Source organism: Daucus carota, chromosome 1 (assembly GCF_001625215.2).
Source record: "Daucus carota subsp. sativus chromosome 1, DH1 v3.0, whole genome shotgun sequence".
In the NCBI taxonomy this organism is placed as follows: Eukaryota; Viridiplantae; Streptophyta; class Magnoliopsida; order Apiales; family Apiaceae; genus Daucus; species Daucus carota.
The window spans coordinates 17,671,230-17,686,663 of record NC_030381.2 but is presented as its reverse complement, the minus strand read 5'-3'; the positions used below and the strand labels follow the sequence as shown (position 1 = coordinate 17,686,663).

The window sequence follows — 15,434 nt, the reverse complement described above, 5'->3', positions numbered from 1 at the left end:
CCACCGCGAACCAGGATAAATCCTTGTGTGTGGTACTTTACTTTCTTTGCTCTTTGCTTCCGCACATATATACTGCTCATCTCTCGATACAAGTTTTAAAAAGGCGATAAACTTTTTATTACACCGCATAAATTTTTAAATTGGTGATTAAGCTATTCAACCCCCCCTTCTAGCTTAATTAACCTCGTATCGGACCTAACAATTGGTATCAGAGCAGTTGCTTTTAAACGTGCTATTTGAGATTTCAAGCACAAGAAAAAGTAGATCCGACATGGCTTATATAAACGCCATTGGATGTAGTGAAGGTCTCTCAAATTCTAGACCTCCTCTATTTGATGGTACAAACTTTGCTACTTGGAAAACGAGATTTAGAATATATGCAAGATCTCAAGGAGTCAAAGTTTGGATGGCCATAGAAGATGGTACTATTATTCCGACTAAAATTGTCGACGATGTTACTATCGAAAAGAAAGTAAGTGAGTATACTCATGAAAAAGAAGATAGAATGAATATCGCCGCTAAAGCGGAAATGGTTCTCACAAGTGCACTTGCAGAAAAAGAATATAAACGAGTAAACAACTGCAAGTCGGCACAAGAAATGTGGAACAAATTAGTGGTAACCTATGAAGGTACTACGGATATAAAAGATTCTCGAATGGATACTTTGATCCAAGAATACGAGAACTTTAAACTCCAAGATGGAGAAAATATCATCGATATGGAAACAAGATTTACTCGTATAATCGATGAATTATCTCAACTCGGGAAGAACTATACTCAAAATGAAAAGAATCGTCGGGTTCTTAAATCTCTCCCTCCGAGTTGGAAAGTTAAAGTCACTACTATTAAAGAGATGCACAATCTCAATGACTATCACATCGATAATCTATTCGGAAACCTTCGTGCTTACGAGGAAGATAATGTTCCGGATATTGTAATTCCCAAGGTGGAAGACAAGAAGAAAAATATGGCATTAAAATCCATATTAATCGATGAAGATGAAAATGACGAAGATTTAAACGAGGAAATTCAAAATCTTGATGAAAGCGAAATTGCTTTACTCACGAGACAACTTCGTCGTGTGCTTCAAAGCAAAGCTCAAAGGTACGGAAAAGGCTTCCTTAAATCAAATAATCAACAAAGAGTCTTTAACTCTAATGGAAGGCCTAATTACTCTCAAAATTATTCTCCTAACTATAAGAGTAATTTTCCTACCAACTCGGGCTATAAAGGCAAAAATAATCAAAGTCCGAATGGCTATAATAATGCCAACACGAGCAACAATAATATTTACACTCCTCCAAAACCAAAAGAACTAAATCCGGAGGAAACACAAGATGTATGCTTTGAGTGTAAACAACCGGGTCACTATAAACGAGAATGTCCTAAACTATCTAAGGGTCGAATTCTCGTGGCCGAAAACGGTTGGGATTTAAGTGAAGATGAGGAATCTCCCGAAGCAAGTGAAGAAGTGGTTAATCTATGTTTGATGGCAATCGAGGATGCTTCTACATCAACGGATATCTCCACTACTAACCAAGAGGTAAGTTCTTCTTCACCAACTTTAGTTGATATTCCTTTTCTTAAACTCTCTAGTTTGAATTTATTAAATATGGAAAAAGGTGAGTTGATCAAGCTATTAGTTGAAGTAAATACTCGTTATGATTATCTTGATCAATTGTTCCTCACTACTTGGTCCGAGAAAGAAAAGCTTGAAGATATATATCAAACTCAACAAAAAGAGTTTTCTCGGATAAAGGAATCAAAAATTAAACTTGAAGAAGAAATGGTAAATCTTCAAGATTCCTTTATAAAATCCAAGGATGCAATTACAAAATTGGAAATTGAGAACGTTGCCTTGATATTAGAAACGGAAGAAATAAAAGATGAGAAGCTTCAATTAAATGAAAATATTCAAAAGCTTCATGTTGATCTATTAAATTTGAAAATCCAAAATGAGTCGCTAACTCAAGAAAGATCAACTACGAGTTATCTAAAAGATAGTCTCGAAACTGAAATTGCTCAAATCCTTGAAGAAAAAGAAAAAGAGTTCAAAATAGAAACTTGCAAAATCAAGGATGAACATTCCAACATCTTAGCACAATGCAAAGATCAAGAAAGAATCGTAAATGCTAAGATTGATGCCTTAATCAATGACAAAAATGATCTTGAACGAACGATTCAACGATTTACAAAAGGTAATGAAATGTTGGATAGAATGGTACATTCTAAAATATCCTATAATCATGAAGGATTGGGATATGATAAAAATGCTCAAAGAAAGAACAATGTTCAACCAAAGGAACGAATCTTTCAAAAGGCTTCTAGTTCACCTATACTAAAGTGTTCATATTGCAATAAAAATGGACATGACGTTCAAAGTTGCAAATTCAAGAATGGTGAATTTAAGGGGAAGCATATATGGGTTCGTAAAGGAACAAAACAAAATCCCAAGGTTGAAAAATATGTACCATACAAAAATGTTTCTCATGAGCTAAGGCAACCAAGATTTAATTATCATCAAAAGCCTATACCGTTTCAATATAGAAATACAAGGAACAACATATTTCCAAATGGTCAATCCTCTAGAAATTATCATGTACCAAGTTATGATCTTTATTCTCAAAATACAATGCGTTATCCAAATAATAGAAATCATGTGTATCAATATGCAAATTCTCACAAATATGATTCGAGAGATACACGGTACTATGATAACTCAAGATATCAAGGTAGGAACAATGCACCTAGAAATGAATATGCTACCAGAAATGTTCGTCCTACTTCAAACCCCTATCTTTATTATGAAGTACTAACCCCAGGACCCTCAAGACAAAAGGGTACCTATAAATTTAATTAATTTATTTTGTAGGAATGCCTTGTTGCTAAGCAAAACATGTGGTACCTCGATAGTGGTTGTTCAAGGCACATGACGGGAAATAAATCTCTTTTGAACGACATTAAAAAGGTAACCGCTGGAGTCGTCACTTTTGGAGATAGCAGCAAAGGTAATATTATTGGCATTGGGGACATTGGAAATGAACATTTTAAGATTGCCAATGTGCAACTAGTTACGGGACTCAAGTATAACCTACTTTCGATAAGTCAATTGTGTGATAATGGTTATAAGGTAATTTTCTATCCATCTCATTGTTCAATTCTTAATAAGGATGGAAAATTAGTTCTTACTTGTCCTCGTAGTAAAAATGTGTATACTTGTGATATAAGCAAGCACAATAATGTATGTCTAATCACTACTCAAGATGACCCATGGTTATGGCATCGAAGATTAGGACATGCTAATATGAAGTTGATTAAGAATATATCAACAAATGATCATGTTCGAGGTATACCAAAGTTGAATTATCAAAAAGATCATACTTGTGAGGCTTGTGAAATTGGCAAGCAAATAAGGGCATCTCACAAATCTAAATTCATGGTATCTACCTCTAGACCTCTCGAGCTATTACATATGGACTTAGTTGGTCCTGTACCCGTACAAAGTCTCGGAGGATGTTCTTATACTTTGGTTATTGTTGATGATTTTTCACGATATACGTGGACGGAATTTCTCAAAGCCAAAAGTGATGCTTTCGAATCTTTCTCGTCCTTGTGCAAAAAGATTCAAAATCAGCAAAACAATACCATAGTCTACATAAGAACTGATCATGGTAAAGAATTTGAAAATTCTAACTTCACTGAATTTTGTGAAGAAAATGGAATTACTCATAATTTTTCCGCTCCCTATACTCCTCAATCAAACGGAGTTGTTGAAAGGAAAAATAGAACATTACAAGAAATGGCAAGTACTATGCTTAATGAATATCGTCGTCCTAAATATTTTTGGGCCGAAGCTATGTCTACTGCTTGTCATATACTAAATAGAGTTTTGTTACGCCCTATAACTCAAAAGACTCCATATGAGCTTTATTTTGGCAAAACTCCTAAACTTAGTTATTTTAGAGTTTTTGGATGTAAATGCTTTATTCTAAACTCTAAAGATTACCTTACAAAGTTTGATCCTAAATCAAGCGAAGGTATATTTCTCGGTTATTCAACTAATAGTAAAGCATACCGAGTATTCAATCTCAAAACTCTTGTGGTGGAAGAATCTATGAATGTTGCTTTCGATGAAGCAAAACCACCCTCGAAGTATATTGATCTTGTTGATAAAGAAGATGCACAACAAGATGGGATTGAAGATGTTATTCGACAATTCGAAAATTTGGACGTTGGGATTTCCCCTCCTAATAATCCATTAGAATTGTTAAATCAAGATGAAGAACTCCCTAAAGAAATTCCTATAATAAGGAGTCATCCATTAGATAATGTTTTGGGTGATTTAAGTAAAGGAGTTCAAACACGTTCACAAGTTCAAAACGTTGTGAATCATCTTAGTTTTCTATCTCAAATAGAACCTAAGACTGCTAAAGAAGCTTTACTTGACGAGGATTGGATTTCTGCAATGCAAGATGAATTAAACCAATTCACTCGAAGTAAAGTATGGGAACTCGTTCCAAAACCCGAAGATACTTCCATAATTGGAACTAAATGGGTATTTAGAAATAAACTTGATGAAAATGGAACGATAGTTCGTAATAAAGCGAGATTAGTCGCTCAAGGATATACTCAAATGGAAGGTATAGACTTCGATGAAACCTATGCCCCAGTGGCACGAATAGAATCAATTCGAATGTTTTTAGCATTTGCGTGTCATAAAGGTTTCAAAGTATATCAAATGGATGTTAAATCCGCCTTCTTAAACGGGATTCTTGAAGAAGAAGTTTATGTAAAACAACCGCCCGGTTTTGAAGATTCTGTTAATCCAGAGTATGTATATAAATTATACAAGGCTCTATATGGATTAAAACAAGCTCCAAGAGCTTGGTATGAAAGGTTAAGCAAATTCCTATTAGAAAATAATTTTAAGATGGGAACTGCCGATAAAACCTTATTTACGAGACAAGAAAAAGATGATATATTACTTGTCCAAATATACGTAGACGATATCATTTTTGGATCAACAAATGATAATCTCTGCAAGGAATTCTCTGAAAATATGAGTAAGGAATTCGAAATGAGTATGATGGGAGAATTAAATTTCTTTTTGGGTTTGCAAATAAAGCAATCCAATGAGGGCATTCATATCTCACAATCAAAATATTGTAAAGAAATGCTCAAGAAATTTGAAATGGAAAATGCTAAACCCATTTCTACTCCTATGTCTTTATCGGATAAATTAACGGAAGATCCTAAAGGAATACCCGTTGACACTAAGAAATATCGTGGAATGATCGGAAGTTTATTATATATAACTGCTAGCCGACCCTATATTCAATATAGTGTTTGTAAATGTGCAAGATTCCAAGTTGCCCCTAAGGAATCTCATTTATCCGCCGTAAAAAGAATTTTGCGATATTTAAAAGGCACCGTTGACCTTGGCCTTTGGTATCCAAAAGGTGTACCATTTAACCTAGTATGTTTTTCTGATTCAGATTATGCCGGACATTTGGTAGACAGAAAAAGTACTAGTGGTACGTGTCAGTTCCTTGGTGGATGTTTAGTTTCGTGGTTTTCAAAGAAACAAAATTCCGTATCTATATCCACTACGGAAGCTGAATATATTGCTGCCGCAAAGTGTTGTGCTCAAATATTATGGATGAAACAAACTTTGGCAGATTACAATATTAAATTTGATGTTGTGTCAATTCTATGTGACAATACAAGTGCTATTGATTTAAGTAAAAATCCTGTACTGCACTCAAGGTCAAAACACATAGATATCCGACATCATTTTTTACGTGATCATGTCAATAAAGGCGACATAAAAATGACTCATGTTGAAACTGAGTTTAATATAGCTGACATTTTCACTAAGCCATTAAGTTCCGAAAGATTCGCTAAATTACGATTGGATTTAGGAATGTTGGAACCGGCTAAATAATATTTTGGCAAAATTTATTATAAAATAATAAATGAGTAATGCTCATTATTTCAGATATTTCATGTACTTTAAATATGATTATTAATTCGGATCTTTCAAGTATACTCTAAAAGTTCAGATTTGTCAATAAAGAAATTTATTGATCGGATTTTTCTGAGTCAAAATTTGGGAGTTCATAATTATAATTATATTCATTGTACAAGCAAATAGTAATATTTGTGAGATATCTAAGTATGAGAATTATTCATGAAATATTATGCCAAAATTAATTATATTTATAACATTAATATTTTTGTCCATCAAAACTACTATAAATTTCATTTATGTGGACAAAATCTCTTTAAAAAGAGAAAATACATTTCTGTGCGAATATGAATATACTTTTGTCCTCACACATCAATGATATATTATCCACGGACAAACTTATATCTAAGTTAATAAATCATATTCACATACATGATTTAGTGGAAATAAATATTAATCAAATATTTGTTTATATATTATCCAATTTATTCAAGTAATCAAATCTTGAGGATAATTTATGACTTATGAATATTTAAATATTTCGAGAATTTAATTCAAGAGAATTAATCTCAAATCTCGAATATTTGAAAATCTCTTACTTGTCCATTTATGCTCAAATATTTTACACCTTGTAATGGACAAAATAGTATTAAAATATTCAAACAAAATTTTGAATTAATATTTTCATATTTAAAGCTATTTCGAAAGTCTAACTGAGATAGTCTCATAAATATGAAATATTGTCCAACTCACTAAAATAATTTATTTTGGACAATTCTTTTCAAAAATAATCCAGTTATTATTTTCAAATGTTGGAAAAATTACTTTCGATTTTCAAAATTATTTATGTATTTATAAAACATTTTCGAAAAACATTTTTTTTCACAAAAATCTGTTTTAAAATCGGGTCAATACCCATTTATATGAGTCAAACCCGACCCAACTTATCTGGTTTAATCTCAGCCATTCATCTAAACGGTTTGGATGATCTGAGCCGTTGGTTTTCATAAATATAAAAAAAAAATTACAGCTGCTTACATCATTTTATCACCGCCTCTTCTCGCAGCCTCTCTCGAGTCTCTTTCGTCTCTCTCGTTCTCTCTGAAAACCCTAACATGTTTCCGATCTTTTTCGCTCGTTTTCTTCATCGGAAACTCGATTTCTCCTCAGATACTACTTCCTCTCGATTTATCTCATCGTTTTTGAGTTCGAATCGACTTGCATGTTGGGTTTGGTACAAGAATGCGATCTCATCACCCAATCTCGACATCGATCAATTGATGTCTGAGGTTACTGATGAAATCTACATTGTTTTTAAGCCTAAAAATGTTTTCAAAACACGTTTTTAAGATCGATTTTCAAAAACCCTAATTTCGGTGATTGAGTTTAAGCGCCGATTTGATTTTCACTTTTAAATCGAGTGTTTCTCGCCTTAAAATCACTTTATACACTGATGTTTTTGTGGTTTCAGTGCTATATTTCAAAACCCCCAAATTTGTTCGATTGTGTTCGAAACCCTAGATTTTGAATCGTTGTTTTCTGGGTTAATTTGATAGATTCTTGAGTTGTGTTCGCAGGTTTATGGCTAAATCGGCTTGCTTGTGGCTTGTCTAAAGTGACTCTCCATAGTCAGATATGGGTTCATAGAGTTCGAGCGCGTGACTTATGTATTATATGAGTGAGGCTTCGATCTATATATGTAGGTAAGTCTCGAGTGAATATCGACCTCGAGCTCAGGTATATTTCAAAACCCTAATCTTTTATTTGTTTTTTTTTGTCTTACTGACACGATTATTAAGTGTTTGCAGGTATAAAGACTTACCTGGCTAATTGGCGAAAAGATTTTGGATATGAATTGGATTTTGGCGCTTTGAATTTTTGAAGTTTAAAAATCAGTTCGAAATTGTGTGGATTAGGTAAGTCCCAAGAAGTCACCGAAGCCTTGTGCACTGGTAATCTCTAAACTCTCGAATTTTTTATTATTTTGACTGCTGGATGTTGAAATTTGGTGATATGTGATGTGTTTGTGGCTGTCTTGACTGATATATATATGTATATTTGCTTATATGCTAAGTCAGTTGTCATGAATATTTTATTGCAGTGTTGAATTGTTGTCTGGTATGTGATACTTGGCAGTGACGTGGCCTTTATGTGTATTCATGTGCACCATTAGTTTATATATATATGTATGTATACATGTGCAACTTGTCTTTATTTAGAAATAAGACACACACACACACAAAGCCCTCATATTAAGACCTGGCCCGGGAACCCCTTGAGTTCCTTGGTATCTGGATCACTGATATGCCACGGCCACTTAGTTTTAGGATATAAAATGAATGCTTTCTGGTGTATATATGCTTGTATATGTATGCTTGCTTGGCTGGTGTATGTGATTTGTATAAATAGAAACTCCCCCTTGGCATTTGAGCTGACCAGACCCTTGTCAATCAATCATATAGAGTGTTTCAACTCTTTGAGTATAAGTACATGCTCATTTCTTTACTTGATTTGACCCTAAGCCTTGGAAGTTGTATTTTATACAAAATTGTGTGCTACTTGTCTCCCCTGCACCTTTTGTAGTATGACATCAGTTTGGAAACATTAAATGCTTCTAACTTTTCTAAAAACTCACACACTTATGCACTTTTTCAAATCAGTGCACTTCATTCAATTTATACTCAAGGTACTACACTATTATATCCAAACAGCACCTTACTTATACTATAAATAGAATACTCTTGCACTGCATACTTTATAACTTTACTTTTCTAAACCTATTCTGCACTCACTCCTGCATGGATTTTCAAAAGCTTCCAAACCCTAGTTACAAACCACTGCACACACTTCCTCTTCTAAACAATATGGAGAGAAAATATTACAAAAATGCTCCCTCCTCTCCAGTTCACAGAAACAATGTGCACCCTTCCAAATCTTTTAATAAGAAACAGAAGCCTAACCATGCACACAACCATGCACAGAACCTGTACCAACACCCTGGAAACAAAAACACAAACCCTAGAAACCCTAACACTCAATATGGTGGTCCATATACCACTCAGAGTGCACCCATAGCCAAGCCTACTGTCTCTCCCCCTAGGAGCACTCTAGTCAACCCCATAAACTTAGAAAAATTAGAGAAAATGAAAAAGAGTGTGCAACCTGGGATGATGCCTCTAATTCCTCAACAAGGGGTAGTTCATGGTATTTTTATGGCTGGAAAATGGGATAATATGGTTTTCTACAGGGGTCAAAACTATCATACCTATTTGATGGGTGAATTTTATGCAAATATGATTGTTCAAAAAGGTCTTGATGATGTCTTTTTGCTCAACACTGTGGTACATGGGAAAAATATGCTTGTGGATGTTAACACTTTTGCAAGGGCACTAAAACTTGGTTTACAAACTCCTTTTCAGCCTTGTATTAACATTTTTGAAAATTTGTTTTTCAAAAGAATGAGTTTGAGTTGTTTGTGGGCTTCTTTTGCAATTCTGATGTTCCTGTTGGTTTGTTTGAGGAAGAATGTGCTATTGATTTTAGGCACTTTACACCTATTTACCAACAAGTTGCCATTATAATTAGGGCAAATATTTTACCAAAACCAAAAGAAGCACACTTCTTTGACTTTGTTGATCTTAAAGTCATGTTCCAGTTGGTTACAAATCAAGTTGAGTTTAATATATGCTATGTGATCCTTCTCAACATGATTTATGGTTTCAAGAAGATTTTATGCCATTTGGTCTGCTGCTTACTGCTATATTTGAGCTTTATCACATCCCTTTGCCTAGAATATTAGCAGAAAGAGTAGAGTACTTGAATATGGCTGGTTTGGTTAGAAATCAAGTTCCTTTAAGTGAATGTAATCCTGTTCCTGCTGTTAGAATTAAGCTAGCCCCTGCTGTGTTGCTTAAGATCCCTCCACCTCAGAATAATCTGGAAAACATGTTAGAGATTAAGACTCTAAACTTTGAGGTTAAGGTTCTTAAAGAAAATCAAGAGAAAATGCTGGCTAGGCTTAATGAACTGGAAAATAGGAACAAAGAGGATTCTACTGATGGTAAAAATGAAGGTGTTAGTGAAAGGATTTCTAGACTATTTGATGAAAGTCTAGTTGATGATATGGTTGATGCTGGAGTTCAAACTGAACCCCTTCCTGATCTCACTGATATGCCTGAGGATCTTGGTTTTGTGACTGTGGAAAAGCCTGTTGAGACTTGAAGCTTTCTGGTTTTGTGATCATGCTGAGAATCTGCTTCAGTTGTGTTGTTTGCTGCTGTTTGTAATGTCTGTTAGTTGTTTGTTATGTTTTTCAAGGTTTTTGTTCTAAAAATCTCTGTACCAGTTTCAGGTTGGATGCTTCTGGCTAGTCATAGAGAACTAGCTTACCTTGTACTTGCAGGATTCAAGTTCCTTTTGAATCAATATGTGTAATTGATTTAGTTGGAACTAATTTTGATATATATATATATGAAATTCTGCAGTTTATGTGAATGAGATATAATTCTATGTGACTTTATTAACATGTATGGCTCCTTGTGATGTTTTAAAATACTATCAAGTGTGATTACTTGAATAATCATGTTTTTATGAAAAACTATGTGATACTTATTCTCTTGACTATCTGTGCTTGAAAAAATGATTACTCTAAGTACTTGTGTTCTCTGGAAATTGAGGTGGCTTTACTCCTGTACAAAATTACTTGGATTCATTTTACTTGCTTAAATCTGTTGAGATTCACATAAGTTTAAATGTTTAATTTTAAGTATAGATGAGCTGATGGTCAATTGGTTTAAACATGAATCTAGTAAATGTTTGATAATTTCTGGTAATATGCATTCAGGGTCTTATGTGTTTGCCATGATTATTTGTATAAACTGGTCCTTCATATACTTGATCTGCTGAGTGTGCATCAAATTTAGTTATCTGATGATTCATCTGATTATAAAAACTCTGTGACACTCTTGCTGGTTTATTCAATTAAATTGTCTGGTTGCTTACAGTTTTAATCGTAGTTCGACTATGTCTTGCAATTCTAGTCCAATGTCGACTATCTTATGTAATTTTGTGTCCAAGATTGACAATCAAAATTATTTATATATAAAATGTCCAATTTTGACATTTCGTCTGTACATTTCATGTCCAAGTTTGACATATGAATTACAAATTCTAACTAATATGCTGCTTTCGATTCAATGAAATCAGGTCGAAAGAAATTGAATTCGATTTATACAAATGAATTCTCGATTAGTTTATAATTAAAGTTTAAAAGAATCTCTTTGGATTACAATTCTTCGACTAAACACCAATATTAGTCCAATGTGATACTACTTTTCGAAATAAAGAAAAGAACAAGAGAAACTGTAACTTACTTCGATTAATTGAGATCACTTCTAAATCGAGTACTACAGTTTGGATACTACAGCAATTATGTTTTCATTACTAATCAAAAGTCGAAATTCGACTAGTTATGGAATTAAAGAAAAACTATTAAGTTTTCACATTCAACCAAATGAGAAGCTGTAAACGAAAATCCAAAAGCTTCTACTTCGTTTATAAAATCAGTGTAAACGGACTTCTTTGCAAAAACAGTTGTGCAAGCATGACTATTTTATTTGCAGTGTTGAATTGTTGTCTGGTATGTGATACTTGGCAGTGACGTGGCCTTATGTGTATTCATGTGCACATTAGTTTATATATATTGTATGTATACTGTGCAACTTGTCTTATTTAGAAATAAGACACACACACACACAAAAGCCCTCATATTAAGACCTGGCCCGGGACCCCTTGAGTTCCTTGGTATCTGGATCCCTGATATGCCACGGCCACTTAGTTTTAGGATATAAAATGAATGCTTTCTGGTGTATATATGCTTGTATATGTATGCTTGCTTGGCTGGTGTATGTGATTTGTATAAATAGAAACCCCCTTGGCATTTAGCGTGACCAGACCCTTGTCAATCAATCATATAGAGTGTTTCAACTCTTGAGTATAAGTACATGCTCATTCTTTACTTGATTTGACCCTAAGCCTGGAAGTTTTATTTTATACAAATTGTGTGCTACTTGTCTCCCCTGCCACTTTTGTAGTATGACATCAGTTTGGAAACATTAAATGCTTCTAACTTTTCTAAAAACTCACACACTTATGCACTTTTTCAATCAGTGCCCTTCATTCAATTTTACTCAAGGTACTACACTATTATATCCAAACAGCACCTTACTTTTATAACTATAAATGATACTCTTGCACTGCATACTTTATAACTTTACTTTTTAAACCTATTCTGCACTCACTCCTGCATGGATTTTCAAAAGCTTCCAAACCCTAGTTACAAACCCTGCACACACTTCCTCTTCTAAAACATATGAGAGAAAATATTACAAAAATGTCCCTCCTCTCCAGTTCACAGAACAATGTGCACCCTCCAATCTTTTAATAGAAACAGAAGCCTAACCATGCACACAACCATGCACAGAACCTTACCAACACCTGGAACAACAAAAACACAAACCTAGAAACCCTACACTCAATTGTGGTCCATATACCACTCAGAGTGCACCCATACCAAAGCCTACTGTCTCTCCCCTAGGGCACTCTAGTCAACCCTAAGGTGGATGTTTAGTTTCGTGGTTTTCAAAGAAACAAAATTCCGTATCTATATCCACTACGGAAGCTGAATATATTGCTGCCGCAAAGTGTTGTGCTCAAATATTATGGATGAAACAAACTTTGGCAGATTACAATATTAAATTTGATGTTGTGTCAATTCTATGTGACAATACAAGTGCTATTGATTTAAGTAAAAATCCTGTACTGCACTCAAGGTCAAAACACATAGATATCCGACATCATTTTTTACGTGATCATGTCAATAAAGGCGACATAAAAATGACTCATGTTGAAACTGAGTTTAATATAGCTGACATTTTCACTAAGCCATTAAGTTCCGAAAGATTCGCTAAATTACGATTGGATTTAGGAATGTTGGAACCGGCTAAATAATATTTTGGCAAAATTTATTATAAAATAATAAATGAGTAATGCTCATTATTTCAGATATTTCATGTACTTTAAATATGATTATTAATTCGGATCTTTCAAGTATACTCTAAAAGTTCAGATTTGTCAATAAAGAAATTTATTGATCGGATTTTTCTGAGTCAAAATTTGGGAGTTCATAATTATAATTATATTCATTGTACAAGCAAATAGTAATATTTGTGAGATATCTAAGTATGAGAATTATTCATGAAATATTATGCCAAAATTAATTATATTTATAACATTAATATTTTTGTCCATCAAAACTACTATAAATTTCATTTATGTGGACAAAATCTCTTTAAAAAGAGAAAATACATTTCTGTGCGAATATGAATATACTTTTGTCCTCACACATCAATGATATATTATCCACGGACAAACTTATATCTAAGTTAATAAATCATATTCACATACATGATTTAGTGGAAATAAATCATAATCAAATATTTGTTTATATATTATCCAATTTATTCAAGTAATCAAATCTTGAGGATAATTTATGACTTATGAATATTTAAATATTTCGAGAATTTAATTCAAGAGAATTAATCTCAAATCTCGAATATTTGAAAATCTCTTACTTGTCCATTTATGCTCAAATATTTTACACCTTGTAATGGACAAAATAGTATTAAAATATTCAAACAAAATTTTGAATTAATATTTTCATATTTAAAGCTATTTCGAAAGTCTAACTGAGATAGTCTCATAAATATGAAATATTGTCCAACTCACTAAAATAATTTATTTTGGACAATTCTTTTCAAAAATAATCCAGTTATTATTTTCAAATGTTGAAAAATTACTTTCGATTTTCAAAATTATTTATGTATTTATAAAACATTTTCGAAAAACATTTTTTTTCACAAAAATCTGTTTTAAAATCGGGTCAATACCCATTTATATGAGTCAAACCCGACCCAACTTATCTGGTTTAATCTCAGCCATTCATCTAAACGGTTTGGATGATCTGAGCCGTTGGTTTTCATAAATATAAAAAAAAAATTACAGCTGCTTACATCATTTTATCACCGCCTCTTCTCGCAGCCTCTCTCGAGTCTCTTTCGTCTCTCTCGTTCTCTCTGAAAACCCTAACATGTTTCCGATCTTTTTCGCTCGTTTTCTTCATCGGAAACTCGATTTCTCCTCAGATACTACTTCCTCTCGATTTATCTCATCGTTTTTGAGTTCGAATCGACTTGCATGTTGGGTTTGGTACAAGAATGCGATCTCATCACCCAATCTCGACATCGATCAATTGATGTCTGAGGTTACTGATGAAATCTACATTGTTTTTAAGCCTAAAAATGTTTTCAAAACACGTTTTTAAGATCGATTTTCAAAAACCCTAATTTCGGTGATTGAGTTTAAGCGCCGATTTGATTTTCACTTCTAAATCGAGTGTTTCTCGCCTTAAAATCACTTTATACACTGATGTTTTTGTGGTTTCAGTGCTATATTTCAAAACCCCCAAATTTGTTCGATTGAGTTCGGAACCCTAAATTTTGAATCGATGAATTTTGGGTAAGATTTAATGTATGTCTGAGTTGTTTTGCAGAAATATGATGACTTGAAGGTGTTTGGCTTGTCTAAAGTGACTCTCCATAGTCAGATATGGGTTCATAGAGTTCGAGCGCGTGACTTATGTATTATATGAGTGAGGCTTCGATCTATATATGTAGGTAAGTCTCGAGTGAATATCGACCTCGAGCTCAGGTATATTTCAAAACCCTAATCTTTTATTTGTTTTTTTTTGTCTTACTGACACGATTATTAAGTGTTTGCAGGTATAAAGACTTACCTGGCTAATTGGCGAAAAGATTTTGGATATGAATTGGATTTTGGCGCTTTGAATTTTTGAAGTTTAAAAATCAGTTCGAAATTGTGTGGATTAGGTAAGTCCCAAGAAGTCACCGAAGCCTTGTGCACTGGTAATCTCTAAACTCTCGAATTTTTTATTATTTTGACTGCTGGATGTTGAAATTTGGTGATATGTGATGTGTTTGTGGCTGTCTTGACTGATATATATATGTATATTTGCTTATATGCTAAGTCAGTTGTCATGAATATTTTATTGCAGTGTTGAATTGTTGTCTGGTATGTGATACTTGGCAGTGACGTGGCCTTTATGTGTATTCATGTGCACCATTAGTTTATATATATATGTATGTATACATGTGCAACTTGTCTTTATTTAGAAATAAGACACACACACACACAAAGCCCTCATATTAAGACCTGGCCCGGGAACCCCTTGAGTTCCTTGGTATCTGGATCACTGATATGCCACGGCCACTTAGTTTTAGGATATAAAATGAATGCTTTCTGGTGTATATATGCTTGTATATGTATGCTTGCTTGGCTGGTGTATGTGATTTGTATAAATAGAAACTCCCCCTTGGCATTTGAGCTGACC

The 15,434-nt window shown here is 33.6% G+C and overlaps 1 protein-coding gene across 1 annotated transcript; it reads left to right on the top strand.

Annotated features, from left to right (window-relative positions):
* The first annotated feature begins 271 nt into the window (after positions 1-271).
* On the top strand, positions 272-2,860 carry LOC135147042 (uncharacterized). Its single transcript, XM_064079316.1, has one exon. The coding sequence runs from the start codon at positions 272-274 to the stop codon at positions 2,858-2,860; it is 2,589 nt and encodes an 862-aa protein (XP_063935386.1).
* The last annotated feature ends 12,574 nt before the right edge of the window (positions 2,861-15,434 follow it).